At 46.1% G+C, this 21,837-nt stretch overlaps 1 protein-coding gene across 1 annotated transcript in view; it reads right to left on the reverse strand.

Annotated features, from left to right (window-relative positions):
* The window catches only part of GRIK2 (glutamate ionotropic receptor kainate type subunit 2), a 1,206,237-nt gene that overhangs the window by 310,327 nt on the left and 874,073 nt on the right, over positions 1-21,837 (reverse strand). Inside the window, exon 11 of the mRNA XM_033936333.1 lies at positions 3,373-3,596. Coding sequence (XP_033792224.1) covers positions 3,373-3,596 — 224 coding nt within the window. The remainder of the gene's footprint in view (positions 1-3,372; positions 3,597-21,837) is intronic.

Consider the following 21,837-nt stretch of genomic DNA (forward strand, 5'->3'; position numbering starts at 1 on the left):
CAGCCACAGTCGCCAACTCAAGATGAGGTAATAAGTTCAACGGACTCTCCCAATAAGATCAAGCATACAATGCAGCCTATTTTAATGAAATACTTCCTATAAAGCCATTTGATGGACTGACTAATGCAAATTAATTAATTTACTTTATCATAGGGGAAAGAACCTCAAAAATCAGACTGCAGATTTATCTGCCGCCATTTACTATGGGCTCCTTTTAAAAAGCCGCGCTAGCATTTTTATTGCACGCACCGGATTAGCGCGCGCTATAGCGCACGGTAGCCAGAAATCTACCACCTGCTCAAAAGGAGGTGGTAGCAGCTCGCACGTGAGGCACGTAGGCGTGCGCTATTCTGCGCGGTAAACCCTAGCGCGGCTTTGTAAAAGGAGCCCTACATTACTTACATATAATATATCTGTCAGTTTTGTTCCGTTCACACTCATTGATCCAAAAACCCCTGTATTTTTCTTTTTGTAATGTTAAAGCAATCTACTAAGTATCTTTCTTGATTTATTCTTCATATTTAACTTCATAAAATATCCAAAATTTCAATATTGAACTTATAAGAAATGCACTTCGCTTTACAATTAATTCAAAACCAATGAGCCCCATTTCGCCCAATCGCTTGGGCTTCTTCAGGGTGCCTAGTACATATTGCAAAAAAAAACAACAAACAAATAAAAAATAAAATAAAAATAAAAAATAAAATTGAAAAAATAAAACATAAAAAATAAAAAAAAATAAAAATTTACACGGAGACTTTTAGCCCCACCAGTGCATCAAATGAAATAATGCCTGGAAAATAACCTTAACAGCCAATGGCTCTTCCAAATCTATAAAGCCGCACTATTTAGATCACAAATAATCATTAATAAAGATGAAAGCTGGGGGGGAAAACCCCAGCCATTAATAATAACAGTTTATATACCGCAAGGCCGTAAAGTTCTATGCGGTTTACAGTAGTTAAAAATACAACAAATTGAATAAAATTAAAAAGGTAAAAGCCAATCACTAAAATAAACCCCTTATAGATAGCCTCAATGCCTGCTCTGTCTATTGATGTACAAGATGATATTAAAAAAAAGGCTGGAAGGATAGTACATGGCTGGATGGGACAGTCACAGACACGAGAGATTAATTAAACCACCTCCTGTATGCACAGATTTTCCTCACCATCACAGCTGGAATCTGTTCACCAGCCGAGGCAGAGGTCTAAGTTTCCTCAAATTCTAAAGGCAATTACAGTTGTTTCCTATTTTTTTTTTTTTTTTTTAAAAAGGCAAGTGTGGAGTGGGCAGGTTGTCCAGGTGGAGACAGGAATGGAGGAAGAGGGCGGATGGTTCCTGCCCGCCTTCCCGAGCTGCAACCTGCAAGGGAGAGCGCGCGAAAGGAAAGAGTGAGCAGGGAAGGGAAGCAGAAATTAAGAAGGGCTGATAAAACGCAGCATGCCTTTGATTGCTTTGCGATGTCAAAATTGCAGCTACGAGGTCCTTGACCCTCGGTAAGCCACCGTAAGCGGATCATTGATGTTTCTCAGTCAACACACCTATGTACATTGAGCGTAATGACAAGTTTTAGGTCTAATCAGCTCCCGAGAGGTTGGTAGTGAAACTCTTGACAGGCCTGTTACACACGGCTTTCCTGGAGGAAAAGTCCATCGTCTGTTATTGAGAAAGACATGGGGGGAAGCCACTTCTTGCCCTGGATCGGTAGCGTGGAATGTTGCTCTCATTGGGGTTCCGGAATCTTGCTATTCTTTAGGATTCCGAATGGAATGTTGCTACTGTTTGGATTATGGCCAGATATTAGGGACCTGGATTGGCCACCATGAGAACGAACTACTGGGCTTGATGGAGTTTTGGTCTGACCCGGTAAGGCTGTTCTTATGTTCTTAAGTAAAATAAAAGAAATGAACAAAATAGCACAACCAGCCCGAAGAAAAGGGACAACGATTACTTTGATGTGACCCGACAATGCCCTCGTTTCGGCATGATGCATCAGGGGTCTAAAAGAATAATATACAAACGATGCATTAACTCATATCTAATCACATCTTAATTAAAGGTGTCGGGCTGGTTGTGCTATTTTGATCGTTTGTACCGCATTTTGGGAATGCACGCCCAACATGAGCGCCAGGATTTTACAACAGGTTTCAGTTAGCGTAAGTCCTCACTCCCAAAGTTGGGGGTGTGAATTCTTGCAAAGCAACTTTTTATAAAGAACACCCAGCCCAGACTGCGCTTTATAGAATCACGCTGAGGATGAATTTTTCTTGGTGCACATGGGAGCGTAGCGCCCTCTTTCAAAGTAATATACGCTCAATGACATTGCTCGTGAGATGAAAAAAGAAAAGAACATTCTCCAAAATAACATGGGAAGCAACATGAAATGAAAAAGTTTTGTCTGGCCATCCTTAAAATGAATACGGATGTTGCCAGCAAGGATGGTTGGCCTCCTTGTTACCAAATTGCATCTCTTACACAAACTCATGTCGCCTCTTTCGAAAGTCAACCTGGGTCATTCTTGCCGTTGGTAGATCATTCTGCAACCTGTTCCTTTCCATGGACCTAGTGCAGTGTCCTTTATCGCAAGGCCTGAGAGCCAATGGTGGTCCCTGGAGACCTCTGGGATGGACCTATTGCCATTTTGTTTTGCTTTAAAAAATTTTTTCACCTACCCTCAACCTCTCTACCCAAGCTTGTTATAGAAAGAGAAGTCTGTGTGTAGGGAGGGAGGGGGGGAAGCCATATGCTTGAAGGACACTTCTCAATGGAATAAATAATTCATTTAGAAACATCTATCTCCTTGAGGACACCCCCAATAACAACATCTGAATGGGGGTTGGAAGACATGGATGCCATTGATACACTCTGGTCAGCAGTGTTAGTGGTCCTCCTTTACTTTGCTTGGATCCAAAGTGGCCCTAATTTAAAAAAAAAATCCCAAAAACCAACAACTGTAGACCACTGTCCTAGTGCATCACCTTTCTGATGTGCCCAAACTCTGCCAACACCCCTAGGAGGAGAGTAAGGTCTCACTCATTCGCCTACAAATGCTAAGACAAGAACTTCCATTTCACTTTAGCAATATGTTTAAGGTAAAACCTGGGGTGGGGCGGGGGGTAGGGATTGTGGGAAAGCAATGTACCCCCCTCCCCCTCCCCACACTACGCCCGTCAGCTTAAGGCACGCTGATGGCTTAAAGGCAGCAGAAAATGCAGCACATTGCGTAATCACTGGAGAGAGTCCGGAACACTACGCGCGCCAAACAGGAAAAGGAAAGAGGAATAACAACTGTGACTTTTGACAATTATTAGGCAGTAAAGGAAACAAGGTAACAATTGCCAAAACAATCACCAAAGTCGGACATGTTACCTGGCTATGACAAAGAGCACACAACTGACACCCAAGTAGGCCAGCAGAATATACATCCAGATATCAGGGGAGAGAGGATTCAGGAAGGAGAAGACGCCTGGATTTGTACCATTGGGCTTGCGGTACAAAATGCTTATTCCGAGAGTCATGAAGGGCTTGGAGAAGTCGATGACCTTCTCTCGGACGTAGGTGATCGCCAGCGGTGCTACTGCAAGGTCAGCTTTCTGTAGACGAAAAGAGAAAGAGAAGAAAAAATAGGCCATAAGTCAGCAGAAGGGAGTCGAAGGAGGCAATCAAATTAAAGAAAACACAGGCTCTACACTTGAGGAAATCTCTCCCTGTCCCAATTAAGGTGAAATTTAAAGCTCTTTTTTTCTTCTGGCACAGAAGCTGATTTATACTTTCTGCCGTTATTTATTACTCGGGTCTGTTTCCTTTTTTTTCTTTTCACTGAAGGTTTCTTATACTGAACACAACTCCATACAGAGATTAATATGGGGGAAAAAAAAAAAAAAGCTAGCAATTTGCGGACATCATTGGAGTAGAGCAGTGGCTCGCAAACTTTTGCGAGCCCTGGCACACTAAGCCTAGTGTCCCCGGCTCGAGACACCCGGAAGTGCGCCGGCGTGATGGCATCACGCGCGTGCAGTGATGTCAGAACGCCGACATCAGCGCGTGCGCGCGCATAGGCCCTTCAAAAGGGCCTTGCGCCGAGGGGAGAGAAGGGCCGGCAGAGAGAAGGAGAGACGAGCCGGCGAGAAGAGCTGGAGAGAAGAGCTGGAGGAAAGAAGAGGTGCCGGCGTCGGGAGATGGCTTACAGGACGTGCCTCTTTTCGCGAAAGGCACGTCCTGTAGACAGCTGGCGCCGGCATCTCTCCTCTTCCCCAGTGTACCGCGGCACGCCTGAAATCTCAGGAGGCCCACAGCACACAGTTTGCGATACACTGGAGCAATCCTTGCCACCTGCATTAGGCACTGTGAGGGAGTCTATAGGATATTACCATTCCCCCTGCTGGATATCCCCCCTCAGATCCACCTTAAGATACATAGCTCCTCCCTAGGGGGAAGTGACACAGGAGGGGTGGAGCCAGGAAAGCAGCTGGCGAGAAGTATAAGAGGCAGGGCCAGAGCTGGTTTAAGGAGGCCCAGGGGAGAAGAAGGAAGCAGTGGTCTCAGTATAAGCCTTGACAACAACTTCTAGACATTCTGCTTGGCTGAGGTAAGTCAAAACTTCTTTGTGCCGAGACCAGATCTTGCTACCTGACTTGAGAACGACTTCTGCAGACTGTGTTTGGGGTGTCGGCAGTCACAGGCCACAGATGATGTTCTCTTCAACTGCTAACTCCGGACTCCGTCCCTTCTGCCTTACTTGGAACAAGCTGCCCAAAATCCCCAGGGCGGGCTCCGTCTCTGGCGGGGCTCGAGGCCCGTTTAAAAGCCCACCTCTTTGAGAGCGCTTTCGACTCCTAACTCCTCTCACCTTGAGTTCTGCATCCCCCAACCCTCTAGGTCACGTCTGTCTGTCCAAGTTCGATTGTAAGCTCTTCCGAGCAGGGACTGTCTATAAATGTCAAAATGTACAGCGCTGCATACGCCTTTCAGCGCTGTATAAGTGATTAAGGAGTAGTAGTGAACCCAATCAGCTACAGGCACATCTCAAGACCTTTTGCTTTTGAAGTAAAAGACTGTTTCTTTTTCATGCCTGGTCCTGTGAAGTAACAGGACTCAGGGTTTTGAGTTAATAACGAGTCTGGCTGTGTTTGCACAGACTCACTCCAGCCCTCGCTTGTGCTATTACAGGCGCTAATGCATAATATGAGCGTGCTAACTACCCCCCAAAACATTTTGAAATATTTTACTGAGGGGCTTATCCAGTAACGTAGTAAAGTAGGGGGACGACGACACAGGGAGGTTTGCCCTGGGCACCATCTTGGTGACAGTATAGGCGTCTGTTCTCCTCTCCACCCCCCTCCCCCACCTTTCCCGCCATCCTATGTGCACACTGCTTCCCTTCCCTCGTACCTCTGTAATGTTCCTAGCGCAAACGGCAACCCCCTAAGCTGCTGTCACGCCAGCATGGGCTCTTCCTCTGATGTCACTTCCTGGACCCACACCCAGGAAGTGACATCAGAGGAAGAGCCCATGCTGGCACGACAGCAACTTGGGCGGGGGTTGTTGCTCGCACCAGGTATGGGGGGAAGGGAAGTGGCACGCGCATGTGGCAGGAGGGGGCAGAGAAGAAGCATGTGGAGGTAGAGGGGGAGTGGGGCGGAGAAGAGGATGGAGGATGGGCGCCCCCTCCCCGGGCACCTCTCACCCTGGCTACGCCACTAGGCGTATCATGGGTGGAGAGCAGGCATTCCTCTGCTAACCTGTTAGTACGTTTCCATCACCCTGTGCTAACTGGTTAGCACAGGAATACCGTGCAAACTGTTACTATGTAATAAATGGTGGTAAGTGCTCATGTGGCCATTAATACAGAAAACAGAAAATCAGCTGCAGTAAAATTAGCCTTAAGTGTCAGCCAACGGCACACTAAAGCTACTTTTTTGCTACAGCTTAGTAAAAGGATCCCTTAACCCTCCATGGCTTTAAGCTAGAGAATGACACGGGGACAAGTTTTTCCCCGTCCCTGTAGGAACTAATTTTCCCATCCCAGTGAGTTATTTTCTTGTCCCTGCCCCATTCCTGCAAGCTCCGTCCTCATCTGCACAAGCCTCAAACTCTTGAAAATCCTAAGTAGCAACATTCTAGAGCTCAGACTGTGATGTCATAATGCCTCATTCCACCAATGCCTAAGCTCCGTCCTCATCTGCACAAGCCTCAAACACTTTCACATCATAAGTAGCAACATTCTAGAGCTCAGATTGTGATGTCATAATGCCTCATTCCACCAACGCCTAAGCTCCGTCCTCATCTGTACAACCCTCAAACACTTTAAAATTATATGTTTGAGGCTTGTGCGGTTAAGGCCGAGCTTGCAGGAATGGGGCAGGGACAGAACTCACGGCGATGGGACAGGGATCTTGAGATCCTGCAGCGACGGGGGGACGAATTTGTCCCCGCGTCATTCTCTAGAAATCTAAAGAAATAATAGGCAAGCCCATTCATTTGAAACAACATGGAACGCGTTAACAACATGTGACAAGTCTTTTCAAGGCCTCTTTAACCCAAATCACAATTTTGTAGGTCTCTTTCCTCTGCCTGCCATATTGCATCCTGTTGCTCAGTAGCGTGCACTATTAATCACATGCCACAAAAAAATAAAAAGAAAAGTCTCATAAATGACATTGGCAATGAAACCAAACCAGAGATTTTGGCCTGAATTTGCCTTATACATAATGCTTGCCCTATGTGAGAGAGAAGCCGCCCCTTAGTCACGGTGGCCTGATATGTGTGCGTGTGTGTGTGAAGGGGGGAGGGGGATATGAAGGAAGGTGCAGCTGCAGCTTGGGACTGCAAAGGGAGAATTACCGTATTTTCACGCATATAACGCGCGCGTTATACGCGTTTTTACCTACCGCGCATACCCCTCGCGCGTTATACGCGTGAGCACGGTATACAAAATTTTTTTTACATAGTTCCCACCCCGCCCGATGCCCGATTCACCCCCCCCAGCAGGACCGCTCGCACCCCCACCCCGAACGACCGCTCGCACGCGCTCCCACCCGCACCCGCATCCACGATCGGAGCAAGAGGGAGCCCAAGCCCTCTTGCCCGGCCGACTCCCCAACTCCCCGACAATATCGGGCCAGGAGGGAGCCCAAACCCTCCTGGCCACGGCGACCCCCTACCCCCACCCCGCACTACATTACGGGCAGGAGGGATCCCAGGCCCTCCTGCCCTCGACGCAAACCCCCCTCCCTCCAACGACCGCCCCCCCCAAGAACCTCCGACCGCCCCCACAGGCAACCCGCGACCCCCCTGGCCGACCCCCACGACACCCCCACCCCCCTTCCCCGTACCTTTGGTAGTTGGCCGGACAGACGGGAGCCAAACCCGCCTGTCCGGCAGGCAGCCAACGATGGAATGAGGCCGGATTGGCCCATCCGTCCCAAAGCTCCGCCTACTGGTGGGGCCTAAGGCGCGTGGGCCAATCAGAAAGGCAGTGCACGGAAAGTCAGGGCGGGTGAACGGAGAGTCGGGACAGCGCACGGAGAGTCGGGGCAGTGCACGGAAAGTCAGGGCGGATGAACGGAGAGTCGGGACAGCGGACGGAGAGGCGGGGCAGTGCACGGAAAGTCAGGGAGGGTGAACGGAGAGTCGGGACAGCGCACGGAGAGTCGAGGCAGTGCACGGAAAGTCAGGGAGGGTGAACGGAGAGTCGGGACAGCGCACGGAGAGGCGGGGCAGTGCACGGAAAGTCAGGGAGGGTGAACGGAGAGTCGGGACAGCGCACGGAGAGTCGGGGAGGGCGAAAGGAGAGTCGGGGTGGCCAGAGGAGAGTCAGGGCGGGCGAAAGGACAGTCGGGCTGCATGCGCGGTATACCCGTGAGCGCGGTATACAAAAGTTTTTGTACATAAAATCGTGGTTTCTGCGCGCTATACCCGTGTGCACGTTTTACACGGGTGCGCGTTATCCGTGAAAATACGGTAGTCAGAAACGTGCTGGGGGGGGGGGGTCAGAGAAAGAGGACCCTCTGTGCTGTGTTGACCACCAATAAGGGCAATGAAGGTGTCTTCAAGCCAGCCTGTATGCAGGCAGCGGAGCGTGGCCAGATCATTTCCGTTTTATACTGCTTCCCGTGTTGTATCCAGGAACGTTCTGGGGACGGCGTTGTTTTCTTTTCTTTTTTTATTAGTCTTCACAATGGCATAGCGAGGTGGCGCCCCCCCTCCCCGTCCTCACTTCTTTCCCGATTCCCCCTCCCCGATGCACCGGGAAATGACCTCAGCGGGAGAGACGACGCGGTTGCGAAGACCATGTTGAAGGGAAGGGGGAAATGGAAGGAGTTGGGGGGGGTCGGAGAGGAGCTGCCACCCCCCACCAACATGACACCCGGGGATGGACCGCCCCCTTGTCCCCTCTTACAACGCCCACTGATTCTTCACGGGAGCAATGTTGTTAAGGGTGCGCACGCGAATGCGCCATTCATTCGGGCGTGCACCACAGGGAAAGGACGTGTACTCTTTGCGAATATTGCTTTGAAAGGAGCAGGCACTCTTGATGGCACCAAGAAAAACATGATATTTCATGGCCTTTCCTGCTCAATTTTATTTGCCAATGACATGAAACATTGAGGCCTGGATTCTCTAAACCAGGGATCTCAAAGTCCCTCCTTGAGGGCCGCAATCCAGTCGGGTTTTCAGGATTTCCCTAATGAATATGCTTTGAAAGCCGTGCATGCGCATAGATCTCATGCATATTCATTGGGGAAATCCTGCAAACCCGACTGGATTGCGGCCCTCGAGGAGGGACATTGAGACCCCTGATCTAAACGGTGCCTTTTTTTTTAAAGGTGCTGGTAGGCACCCAAGCTCAGTGAAAAATGCCATTTAAGCGAAGTTTTAAACTTATTTTCAAGGTGCCTATAAATTTAGCGCTGGAATCAAACCTCTGTCGGTGCTTTAGGCGTCTAACCCCCCCCCCCCCCCCCCCCCACACACACACACACGCTGTAGGCATGGCCAATGCCAGAAGTGGTGTTTGGCACTGTAAAACGCCTACAGAGGCGTGATTCGCGTCAAAGGTAGGCGCCGGAAAGGTAGGCCCGGAAAACCGTGGCCTACATTACCAATGCCTACCTTTGCCAGAGGAGCGATCCTTTAAATGGCACCGTCGCACGAGCGGCCGTCTCTATAAAGATGGCCACCGACAATGGAGCTGGTTTGAGAATACGGCCCCGAGCGTCATTTCCAACACATACAACATCCCTCTTAGAGAATGGGGGAAGAAAGGCAGGCCAGGAAACAAAAGGGAGACCATCTGTCCAGAGCTTCCCTCTGCAGGGTGAGTGAAGAGTTGGCCATGTTGTGTTTTTTGTGAGTTTAATCATCTTTATTGACATTTTAAAATATACAACAACCTGCACTGATTGACGCAATGTATTTTCACTGTTTCTGTGTTTTTTTGTGAAGAGGAAAAAGAGGCCTCAGGTTTTGTGCCTTGTGCCGGGACAGCAAGAGGTTGGGGGAAAGGAGCTCCAGGATTTCAGAATGCAGTACTCCCCCCAAATTCACAGGGTTTCCGTTCCAGGAACCCCCACGAATTTAAAAAAAACCACGAATGCGGATTTTCGCCTGTCAAAAGGCAGGGGAGGCAGGAGAGGGCAGCTGGAGCGCCGGCGGGTGAAGAAAATCACCCGCGGTCTGCTCCGACCGCCTCTTCCTGTAGCAACGTCGGGCTACACCAATCAGGAGCTGCTTTGACACGCAGCTCCTGATTGGTGTAGCCCGACGTTGCTACAGGAAGAGGCGGACGGAGCAGACCGCGAGTTGAGCGAGTCCGTGATTCGCGCACCACGAATTCGCGGGGGAACACTGTACAGTAGTTCAGGGGTTGTGAATAATGTCGAACTTGCAGCTAGGAGAAATAGAACTGAAGGAGGAAGGCATTCAGTTACCCAACGATCACCTAGCAAAGCTAGAAAGAGCAAAATGCGACAAAACAGAACTAGAGCACAATTGCGTTGACTCGGCTCACAAATGAGAAATGCAGTTCGTTGTCCCATTTGCTAGCAAAATGTACATTTCGGTCACGCTCATTGATTCAGCCTGCTGCTGACAAATGCTGATAGACCAGCCTCGCAAAGAGCACAATAGTGTAATTTACCTTAAAGGACAGACAACATGACAAGTGTTTTCTGCTAAGGGACAGTAACTTCCTTGTGAAAAGCAAAGCCTGATCACGGGCTCTATTCATCACCTGCTCTCGCTACCTGATCTACAATTATTGTCCTACGGAAACTAAGGGGGAGACATCCGTGACCCAGAGTGAACACTAGGGGGCAGAAAAAAGAAAAGGCGACGTTGTTTTCATGTTCACTGAAAGCAGCGTTTCATGAGGAAACCAGCTCCAAAGTGGAGTTCTAGAATAATTAGCCAGTCAGTAGATGAAAGTATCACAAATAGATCTGATCGTTCAAATATGGTGAACGAAGGAGGACAGGTCGTGCAATCGAGATAGGGGTTAAATATAGCAAAAAAAAAAAAAAAAATCAAAGGCCATTCTCAGCTCCTTTCAGGATAAATATAATAATAACTAGTCTTTAAGCCTGTTATATTAACGGGTGCTAGAATATATGTCTGTCTGTCTGTCTTTCTTTCTGTCTCTCTCTCTCTCTCGCTGTCTCTCTCTCCTTGGCTCCCTTTTTCTGTCTGTCTTTCTGTCCCTCTCCCTGCCCCTGTGTCTTTCTTCCTTTCTGTCTGTCTCCCTCCTTCCTGCTGTCTGTCATTCTTTCCCTCCATTTCCCTGTGCAGTAGTATTTCCACCCCACTTCCCTGCAACAGCATTTCCCTCCCCCCCCCCGACTTCCCTGTGCAGCAGCAGCGGTATTTGTCTTCCCCTCCAGGTCCCTGTGCAGCAGTTGCAGCATTTCCCCCACCCCTTCCCTTCTCTTACCGCGATCTTGCCTGCTCCGTTCGGCCCCTCCCCCGCGTTCTGGCCTGCTGCAATCTGGCTGCTCCGTTCGGCTCCTCGCGGCTGGAGTCCTCTCCTTTGTAGGCCCCCCCTTCCCTTGGTCTTGAACTTCGGTCTGGTCTGGCCTGCTCGCCTTGCTGTATTTTTTTTTTTAGTTGAAAGACACGGCGGTGGCTTCTCTCATGATCCCCACCTGCGTCGGAAGTCCGACGCAGGCGGGGATCGTGAGAGGAGCCACCGCTGCGTCTTTCAACTGAAAAATGCAATACGGCAAGGAGCAGGCCAGACCGAAAAACAGAACCGTAAGCCGCGCATGCGCACTTCCTATGGGTCGCTACAGTTCACGGAAAACCGGCGCACGCATAGGAAGTGCGCATGCGTGGCTTACCGTTTTATTATATTAGATAATAACAACTTTATTTTGTATACCACCATACCCAGAGAGTTCTAGGCGGTTCACAGCAATTAATTAAGATTACAACGGAGAGATCATTGGAGTTAACATTTTAGGAATGTCGTGGTCAATGAAGTTGGTAGGAAAATACAAGAATGTACAATAGGAAGGTAATATTTTATTTTCAGGAATATGCCGGTCTTTGAAATTAATAGGTTTGGAGGGAACGATAAGAGGGAAGGAGGGGGGGTTCACTTGTGTTGAAAGCAGCAAAGCATGTTTAGAAGCTATGTATAAAAATGTATTTTTTTCTCTCCTCGATAAGACAGGAAAATACTATGGCCCTCTTTTATTAAGGTGCGCGAACCGATTCATGGACGCACGCTAAACGCTAATGCATGCATGTTAGTCTGTGGACGTGTTAGTGTATAGCGTGCGCTAAATAGATTAGCCCACGCTAATCGGTTAGCGGACTAATATCTTTTCTGTTACGGCCCCTACCCTCTGGAACTCAATACCAAATTATATAAGAGAAATTTCATCACTTGATAAATTTAAAAATAACTTGAAGGCCTTTCTTTTTGTGTGTAAATCTTTTTATTGAGCAATGACAATAGCAGAAAACAAGGTTTACAATAACAACCAACTACCGCGGAGGACTGGACTCTGATGTCCTCCACGATCCAGATCAATATCCCCCCCCCCCCAGACAGAACCCCACCCTCCCCCCTTCCCCCCCACCCCACCAAGAAAAATATACCCCAACACCCAAACAGGGGGAGGAGATATCTCAAATAGAAATATGCCATTACATCTGGAGTCTATTCAGGATACGGCTACGACTCGCAGGGGACAAAATGTTCAAGTACGGAGTCCAAGTGTTGGTAAAGTCTCTGCTCCGGCGACGAGCAGAACAGGCCAAACGGGCCTCCCAGCCCATAAGTTCATGGAGTCGATTCCGCCAAAGCCAAAAGGAAGGGGGCTCAGGAGAGAGCCAACAACATAAGATACATCTCTTCCCCAGAATGAAACACTTACTAAGAAACAGTTTTTCTGAAGAAGTGTACACAGAGAAGACAGAAAAATGAGCAAATAACATAGGAAGCACCAGGACAGGCACGGGAACCTGCAATAGGTCCTGTAAGAAGGAAGCAAGGCCTTTCTTTTTAAAGACTCATTTGGAGTATAACAGTCCTTCTAAGGACCGCAATGATTTGTTCCTTGCCATTTTTTTAATCATTTTAACCTATTTTACAAAGTACCAGACTATATTTTTTGTCCCCCTCCCTTTTGTTTTGATCCTTCTCCCTCTCTTTTTCATTATACAAATGTATTTCTGCCCTTTTCCATTTTGTATCAGTCTGTTAACGTTTGTCTGTGCGTTTGATCGTCTGTAATAATAATTGTAATTTGTTTTTAACTTATGCCCTCTTTATTCTTTGTTTTTATATTATGTAAAACCGCTTTGAATTTTGATAAGGGTGAGTGAAGAGTTGGCCATGTTGTGTTTTTTGTGAAGAGGGAAAAACGGCCCCAGGTTTTGTGCCTTGTGCCGGGACAGCAAGAGGTTGGGGGAAAGGAGCTCCAGGATTTCAGAATACAATTTTTAAATAAACCTGAAACCACCTTAGTAAAAGAGTGGGTATGTGAATTTTATGAATTATGGCAGCAAATCCAGTTCTGTATCAAAAGTCATAGGTAATATATGGGGGGGGGGGGGGCGGAAATGTTCTCAGCTAAACCAAGAGAGTGACGTAGATATGGTTCAATCAATGATCTGAAACAATGTCAAAACACAGAATTTCGTTTCTGTAAATTGGCGCTTAACAAAATAAGGTAGCACTGGCAAAATAACGCTCAGAATTTAGGAAGTTGGTTGGTTGGGCTGAGAACTTTCCAGCACCTTCTCATACTATTTGGGTGTCTGCCAGGTACTTGAAACGTGGATTGGTCATGGTTGGAGACAGAAGACTGGGCTACATGGACCATTGGTCTGACCCAGAAGGGCTATTCTTATGTTCTTATGTGAGTCAAGTATAGGACAATCAAGCCATTGTGACATCACTGATGAGTCTGGCTCTTAGACATTGGTGGAATGAGGCATTATGACATCACAATCTCAGCTCTGGAATGCTATTATGAGGGGGGTGCTGAAAAGTTCTCAGCCCAGCCAACAGGGGAATAATGTGGTTCAATCAATGATCTGAAACAATGTCAAAAAACACAGAAATTTGTTTCTGCAAATTGACACTTAACAAAATAAGATTACGTACTTTTCAGCTACAGTGGCAAAATAACGCACAGAGGGGCATAATCAAAACATACGCCTAAGTCCAATTGGGATGTATTGTGCTAGATGCCCAAAGTCGGCAGTGGGAAAATACCCATTCTCGAAAAATATGTCTAAAATATTTTTTTGTCTATCTGGACGTCCAGGCTCTTGTTCATCCAGACATGGCAACAGAGCAGTGGGGCACTGCTGTGAACTTCACAAAAAGGGTGCCACATAAACATTTCACCAGAACTCCCTTATAGGTTATGCTGAGCCCCCCCCCCCCCCCGAACACCCCCAGAACCCACTATGCCCACCTGTCTACAACCCCAATAGCCCTTATGGCTGCAGGTGGCACCTATATGGCAGTATAGTAGGATTTTGGGGGGGGTTAGTGGGCACAGATGTTCCACCGTAAATGTGGTGGTTAAGAGTGGCTTATGGGCCTGGGTCCTCCTCTCTATGGTTTACTAACCCACCCCCAGGCTATTTAAGACAAAGACACCTGTGTTCAGCTTTGCTAGGCTTTCCTATACCAGCTGCTGATGTTCTGGAGACAGGTATGCATGTTTTTATTCCGATCTTTGGGGAAGGAGGTGAACACTGGGGTCTTTACTTTGTGGAGGTCTTTACTTTGTCTCTGCAGTGGTTATCTAGTCACTTTGGATACCTTTTGGGCACTTATACCTATTCTTACATCGTCTAATTCACAACGTATCAATTTTGTCCAGGAAGTCTCATCTATTAAGATTTATTGGGTATTTAAGATTTATTGGGTATTGTGTCAACATGTACTGTTATTTGAATATATTTTCTGTTGATATTATCTTTTGCCTGTGTCCAGATTGGTCGTGTTGTACATTGTCTTGGGTTGATTTCTTCAAAAAGGCAGCAAGTCAGTCCTAATAATATCAAATGAAGATAGCTTGAGTTGAGCGAGCACAACTCTTACAATTGGTCATTCGCATACATTAAACTACTACTACTATTAATTTCTACAGTATAGTGCTACTAGACTGTGGTTGGTCCATGGTCATCCTTGTCCCTACAGGCACTTTGGTCTGGCTCACTCTCTTTGCTTCCCGCTGCCTACCCAAAAATTTAGACTGAGTTTCCAACCTCGTCCTTTGGTCCTTCCAAGGAGTCTTGCCACCCTGTAATGTCCTGGCTCTGTTGGTGCAATCTTCTACTGGACATTGTTGCTCTGCCAGTACACTGGTCCCTGCACCTTCCCACCACTAATCACTCACCTTGTCAGTGTGGCTTGTCACTGGTCACTCTGGTCCTGCTGGTGCAGAGGTCCCTGCAGGAGAGCTTATACTTGCATTCTTGAGTCCTGATTCCCCAGGTCTCTGCAGTATGCACTTTTCTTCTGGAGATTCTTGAATAGAGTCTCCTCTCTTCCTTAGGGGAGAAAATGCCAACTTCATCAAAGAAGTCCCACCCGAGTCCTATAACAGGGAAAATGGGACATCCCCCTCCATTTCTGGGTTTTCCCCCAGTCCTTAGGGTCTCTTATTGGCTTCAGACTCCTTTTATATTGTGACAAACCCAAGTCCGTCCACGGTTTTGTCCCAGAGATAGTGAGAAAATTCACTGAGCCCCGATGTAAGAGAGCTGATCAGGTAGAATGCCAATCTACAGAATTAGCTGACTACTGCTTAGATAGATTGTGGCAGATGAAGCATGGCAGGAAAAGACTCAGTTTAAACCTGTCCCTGCCACTACTAGAGGTTTACTACCTTTCAAGCAGTCTGTCCCTGTTAGAGCCAGGGCTAGAAAGAATCCTGCCTGTAATCAAAGGGAGCAGGCTAGTATGTTTAAAGCCCTTCCCCTACCTAGGCTTAGAGGGAGTAGCTCTCCACAGCTTAAAATGAGTCTCTTCAAAACAGGAAGAGGAGAGAGGCAACCAAAAGAGGAGAACAAGTCTCTCTCTCCCCAGCCAGAGGAGGCTGGTGACACAGACTGGCTTTGGGAGAAGTCATGGACATTCAGGAAAGCTCGGTAGGAACTGAGTCTTGTCCAATAGCCATGGAAATACAGTGAAGCATAAGAGTTTTGTTTGCTGCCTTCAATCTCTGAGCTTCCAACTAAACTGTATTTTTTATTTGAAGAGAGTTTAGTACCTCTCTTTGGAAACTGAACTGTGAATCTTACCTGAAAGCAATATAGTAACATAGTTAGATGGCGGCAGAAAAAGACCCGAATGGTCCATCCAGTCTGCCCAATCTGATTCAATTTAAATTTTTTAAATTTTTTTTTCTTAGCTATTTCTGGGCAAGAATCCAAAGCTATACCCAGTACTGTGCTTGGGTTCCAACTGCCAAAATACTAAAAATGCTAACTTTTACAAAAAAAACGCGAACATTTAAAAAAGTTATTGGCGGTTTTTCGGTATTCACGCCTATGTTGTGCCCTCATCCCCCGCGAATACAGAGGGAGAAGTGTATACATATTCAGGGCTTCCAATCTCTCCTCATACGTCTTCTGGCGCAAGCCTCCTATCACTTTCGTCGCCCTCCTCTGGTCCGCTTCAAGTCTTCATACGTCCTTCGCCAGATGCGGTCTCCAAAACTGAACACAATACTCTGAGTGGGGCCTCACCAATGACCTGTACAGGGGCATGAACACCTTCTTCCTTCTAACAAACGTGTGTATGGTTTTCTCGCTGGTTGCCAAGCTGGGTAATTACGTTGCTCTCTCTCTCCGCTGAGGGTGGTTACTGCAGCAATTCAGAGGGAAACGTATGTATGGTATGTTAAAGTAAAGCTTGCTTTACTTCTCAATCTGCTGGGAATTTGGTTTTTTTTGTTCCTGTTCATTAACTAACCAAGAACTGGTAGTGCTCTTTGAATGGACTGTAGGATAACAAACTGTATATTGTAAATTTTGCTGTATTTTTGTAATTCGCAACCTTTTTCAAACAGCTCCTCTCGGAAATTTCTTAGCAAACTGTATATTTTATTTTTTCGCTTTCTTAAAATTTCTGTATTTCCTCTGACTATCTGCATATTGTAACTCGCTTAATGTCCAGCTCTCTTGAATGTAAACCGCCTAGAAGTCGCAAGATTGTGGCGGTATAGAAGAATAAAGTTATTATTATAATTATTAAAGTATATCTGCTCTGTTGAAGAGGACTGAGTTGTATTACACTGTTAAAGCCCAGAAGCAGGGGACTACACTTAAACCATGGCTGACCAAGTTGAGCACTTTGATTTTGAGGTTTTGTTTCTTGTATGATTTCATGGAATGTATGTTTTTCCTGCCACTGCAAGGCTGAAGCCCGTATTTTGGTTTATTGGGCCAGTGGCCGGAATAAAGCGATTATTTTGCGATTATTTTGCCATTTCTGACTAGAACTCATTAACGGCATGCCCTATTAGGCAGTTATCTTGCCAGAATAAAGTCCTGAAGGGTCCCTTAGTAGTAAGGGACACGCTGGGTCAGGGGTTTTGTCACGTTCCCGTGGGCTCACTGAGCATTTCAGGAGCGCGGGTGTGACAATATCTCCCCTCTCCCGCCTTTCCTCCAAAGTATACAGATTGAGATCTTTAAGTCTGTCCCCAAATGCCTTATGAGGGAGAAAAGAGGGATCAGAGAACAGAAAAGAAAAAGAGATGGAATCCTAGTTTGGAGGTGAAGAATGCAGGACAACAGAGAATCTGCACACATCCCAAGGTCTCTCCAATCCAGTGTTTTGCTTTCTCCACCCTCCCACATCTCTGCCATCCTCTCATTCTGTCCAGACATTTAATAACCTTCCCATTCCCTCACTTTCTCCCTGGTTACATGCTGATAGCCTTCAATTTTTCCTATGCATCAGGAATCGGTTTCATTAACTATGGATCAGATCTACTGGATGCACCCAGACTGAGACCCCGGACCACCCCAACACTAACTGAGTAATGCTGCAGCGGTCAGAGAACATAAAAATAGCCTTACTGGGTCAGACCAATGGTCCATCAAGCCCAGTAGCCTGCTCTCACAGTGGCCAATCCAGGTCCCTAGTTCCTGGCCAAAATCCAAGGAGTAGCAACATTCCACCATCTCAAAGAGTAACAAAAGATTTTAGAACCCTCAAAGAGTATAAAGATTCCATGGAGAATCTCAAAGAGTAGCAAGATTCCGGAACCCCAATGAGAGCAACATTCTAGAGCTGAGATTGTGATGTCATAATGCCTCATTCCACAGTGCCTCAGAGCCAACCTCATCAGTGATGTTACAATGGCTTAATTGTCCTATACCTGGCACACATAATAACAGCCATACTGGGTCAGACCAATAGTCCATCAAGCCCAGTAGCCCATCCTCACAGTGGCCAATCCAAGTCTCTAGAACCTGGCCAAAACCCAAAGAGTAGCAACATTCCAGCATCTCAAAGAATAGCAAGATTCCGGAACCCCAATCAGAGCAACATTCCACAGCTGAGACTGTGATGTCATAATGCCTCAGAGCCAACCTCATCAGCGATGTTACAATGGCTTGATTGTTCTATACTTGGCTCATGTAAGAATATAAGAATAGCCTTAGTGGGTCCATCAAGCCCAGTAGCCCGTCCTCACGGTGGCCAATCCAGGTCACTAATACCTGGCCAAAACCCAAGGAGAAATTCAATGGCATTGCTTAGTTGAGTGCCGCAGAATATCCCCTCCTTACTTGATATGTCCATAACAGGGACTCGTGCCCCAACTGTCCATTCCCTAGTAACGAAAAAGAAAAGGTTAAAGTTGAAAGGTTAAGGCTTATTTGGCTCTTTTCAATTCAGGTTTCTTTAACAGTCTTTCTACTAACATTCAACCACCTGCACTAAATGTGGAGGGGTTTTTTCTCTCTTTTTCATTTGATTTGTTATACAAAAATGCAATATATTTGGCTTCCTATGGGCTGGCTCATTTTCCCCATTTGCCCGATGAAGATTAGGTGTGACGAATGTTCGCCTTCAGTTTCTCTGCTTCCTGATGTATGGCTTTTGGAAGCAATCTTTCTGCAATTAACCTTGAAGTGAGTCACCTTTACCCAAAATGGCAAAAATTAAGACACAGTTAACTTTTATCGGAAAGAAGCAGTTTATTGATTTAAGTATTTAAAAAATTTATCAACTGCTTATTACAAAAGCGGCATTACAAAAATAACATACATAAAATAAAACATACAGGTTTTGTACAAATATCTTGAGTTACAAATGCAATAGTTACATCTTAAAACCCAGATTTCATAGATCCTCACAGTACTATTTATCTTAAAACTAGCAGTAAACAACATATCTCTTATTGAAATGCTTCTAGAAATAATGCCGTTTTAAGTATTTTTTTTTTTTAACTTCTGGATGTCAGATAAGGGCCTCAGTGGTCCAGCTAATTTGTTCCACAACGTTACTCCCACGATGGAAACAGCAGAAGTTTTTATGTTCTCATAATGCATTATTGAGAAGTCCATCAATGACAAACATATTGCGCCTGGGGACACCAGAAAATACTTCTTCACCGAAAGGGTGATTGATCGATGGAATGGTCTTCCACGACAGGTAGTCGAGGCCAGTAACACGCTTGACTTCAAGGGACGATAGGACAGACTGGTGGGGTTGCTTAAGAGGAATGCTTAATAGATGGATTCTCAAGGGAGGGAGGGAAGCTTAATAGATGGATTTTTGAGGGAGGGAGAGTTCTTGAGTGGGCAGACTTGTTGGGCCGTCGGCCCTTTTCTGCCATCATGCTCTATGTTTCTATGTAAGGTTCTGAGCGGTCGATAGATTGCCACAGTTTGTGACAGATACCAAGGAATCCCACGGTAGATGACTTTGAACACCAGTGTTAAGGTTTTTAAAATAATATGTGATCGCACAGGTAACCAGTGTAAATTTCTTAACTCCAAAAATTAACCTTGCAGCCACATTTTGGGTCATTTGTAATGCTTTAAACTGTACTGTTGGAACACCTAAATAAAGGGCATTACAATAATCCAACTTTGATAAGACTATCGTCTGAACCAAAATCCAGAAATCATGTATCGACATCATCGATTTTAGGCGACTTAACTGTCGTAACTGGAAAAAGGTAGATTTAACTACGGACAAAATCTGTTCCTTCATTCTAAGCATTGAGTCCAGCCATTTCACTGTGGCCTAGGAAGTTACCTAGGAATCTGACTTCTTCCCATCAGCCTTTTGTATGGCATTTCAAGATTCTGTATATGGTGTAGCTATCGGCCGTTCGCATGTCAATCACACGATGGCACCATATACAGAATCGCGCCTCCGGGCAAGATAGGCACCAGAAATATAGGCCAGGGTTTTCCAGATCTACATTTCCAGCGCCTATCTATGCCATGAATCAAACCTATGCAGGCGCCTTCCGATGCCTAATGACACTTCCGGCGTTCTCCACGCCCATAGTGGCATTAGGTGCTGGAAAGCACCTAGGTAGGTGTGATTTTGGTGCCTTTTTTAGGTTCCGTTAGGCGCTTGAACATTGCTAATGGCGTTTGCCAATTAACTTAGGCTCCGGTAGGCTACTGGCGTCTATGTTTCAGCACTGGTTATAGAATATCCCCAAATCAGCCAGATGCTGGCGGTGGTCGCCGATTGTATATCATTCCTGCGATGGTGCCGTATACAGAATCGTGCCTCTGGGCAAGATAGGCACCGGAATGTAGGCCAGGGTTTTCCAGGCCTATATTTCCGATGCATTATGTCACTTCTGGTGTTAGCCATGCCTCTAGTGCGTTAGGTGCTGGAAAGTGCCTACATAAATTCGATTCTGGCACTTTTCATTTAGGTGCCTGTAGGCGCTTGAACATCGGAGGTTTTCACCATTTCTAATGGTGTTTGTCAAGTAACAGGTGCCAGTGGCTCCTACATTTTGGCACCGGTTATAGAACTTCCTCGAATGTGCATAACCCAGGCTTAAATCCAGATTTTATAAAGCCTGGCTATACATGTCTAAAATTCAAAATACCACTGATGATAGGCTGTGCGTTAAAACTTGGGATTGAAACACAAGCTGTCTTTCTTAAACTTCTGTCCCAAGAATCCTCCTCAAAATGTACTATTTATACATCTTTCACTTCAGATATGATTAATCATTACTAATGGACCTCAGAACCACCCACCTCCATCCGTTATTAGTAAAATTCTAAACGGGGTGTTATTGAGTGTATATCTCCTCACTGGTCCAGATTATAGTATCTTTTATGGCAGTTTTTAACAATTTGTTAATCTTTTGATTTTTTAAAAATATTTACGTAAGTATGTACTTATCTTATCAATATTACAGCGGTAGGACCCGACATGTTTCGCTTCCGCTTCATCAGGGATCCATGCGTACCCGCTAACATCCACCCCGCTCTAAAGTTAATCTGCAAGAGCGGGGTGGATGTTAGCGGGTACGCATGGATCCCTGATGAAGCGAAACATGTCGGGTCCTACCGCTGTAATATTGATAAGATAAGTACATACTTAAATATTCTTAAAAAATCAAAAGATTAACAAATTGTTAAAAACTGCCATAAAAGACACTAAAATCTGGACCAGTGAGGAGATATACACTCAATAACTCCCCGTTTAGAATTTTACTAATAACGGATGGAGGTGGGTGGTTCTGAGGTCCATTAGTAATGATTAATCATATCTGAAGTGAAAGATGTATAAATAGTACATTTTGAGGAGGATTCTTGGGACGGAGGTTTAAAAAAAGACAGCTTAAAATTCAAAATAGGCATATGCCAAGGGGGTGTGATCTGGCCATGTTTGTGGGGTGTATGGCAGGCTGAAAAAAATAAATCTGCATTCCCCATTTCAAAAGGGAATGACCAAAAAGATCAATGCTCTGCAACCTCATAATGCAGGTGTAAAGAGCCTTAGCCAAGAGGGAGAGGAGGAGATAGTGGAAGGTGCAGATGGATAGACTAGATCAGGGGTAGGGAACTCCGGTCCTCGAGAGCCGTATTCGTCGGGTTTTCAGGATTTCCCCAATGAATATGCATGAAATCTATTTGCATGCACTGCTTTCAATACATATTCATTGGGGAAATCCTGAAAACCCGACTGGAATACGACTCTCGAGGACCGGAGATCCCTACCCCTGGACTAGATGGACCATTTGACCTGTATCTGCCATCATGTTACAATGTTTCTATAACCATAAAGTTCTATGACATCACAATGCAGGTGTAAATAGCCTTAGCCAATAGGGAGAGGCGATGCAAATATTAAGAGCCTTAGCC

This window comes from Geotrypetes seraphini, chromosome 3, assembly GCF_902459505.1.
Source record: "Geotrypetes seraphini chromosome 3, aGeoSer1.1, whole genome shotgun sequence".
Lineage (NCBI taxonomy): Eukaryota > Metazoa > Chordata > Amphibia > Gymnophiona > Dermophiidae > Geotrypetes > Geotrypetes seraphini.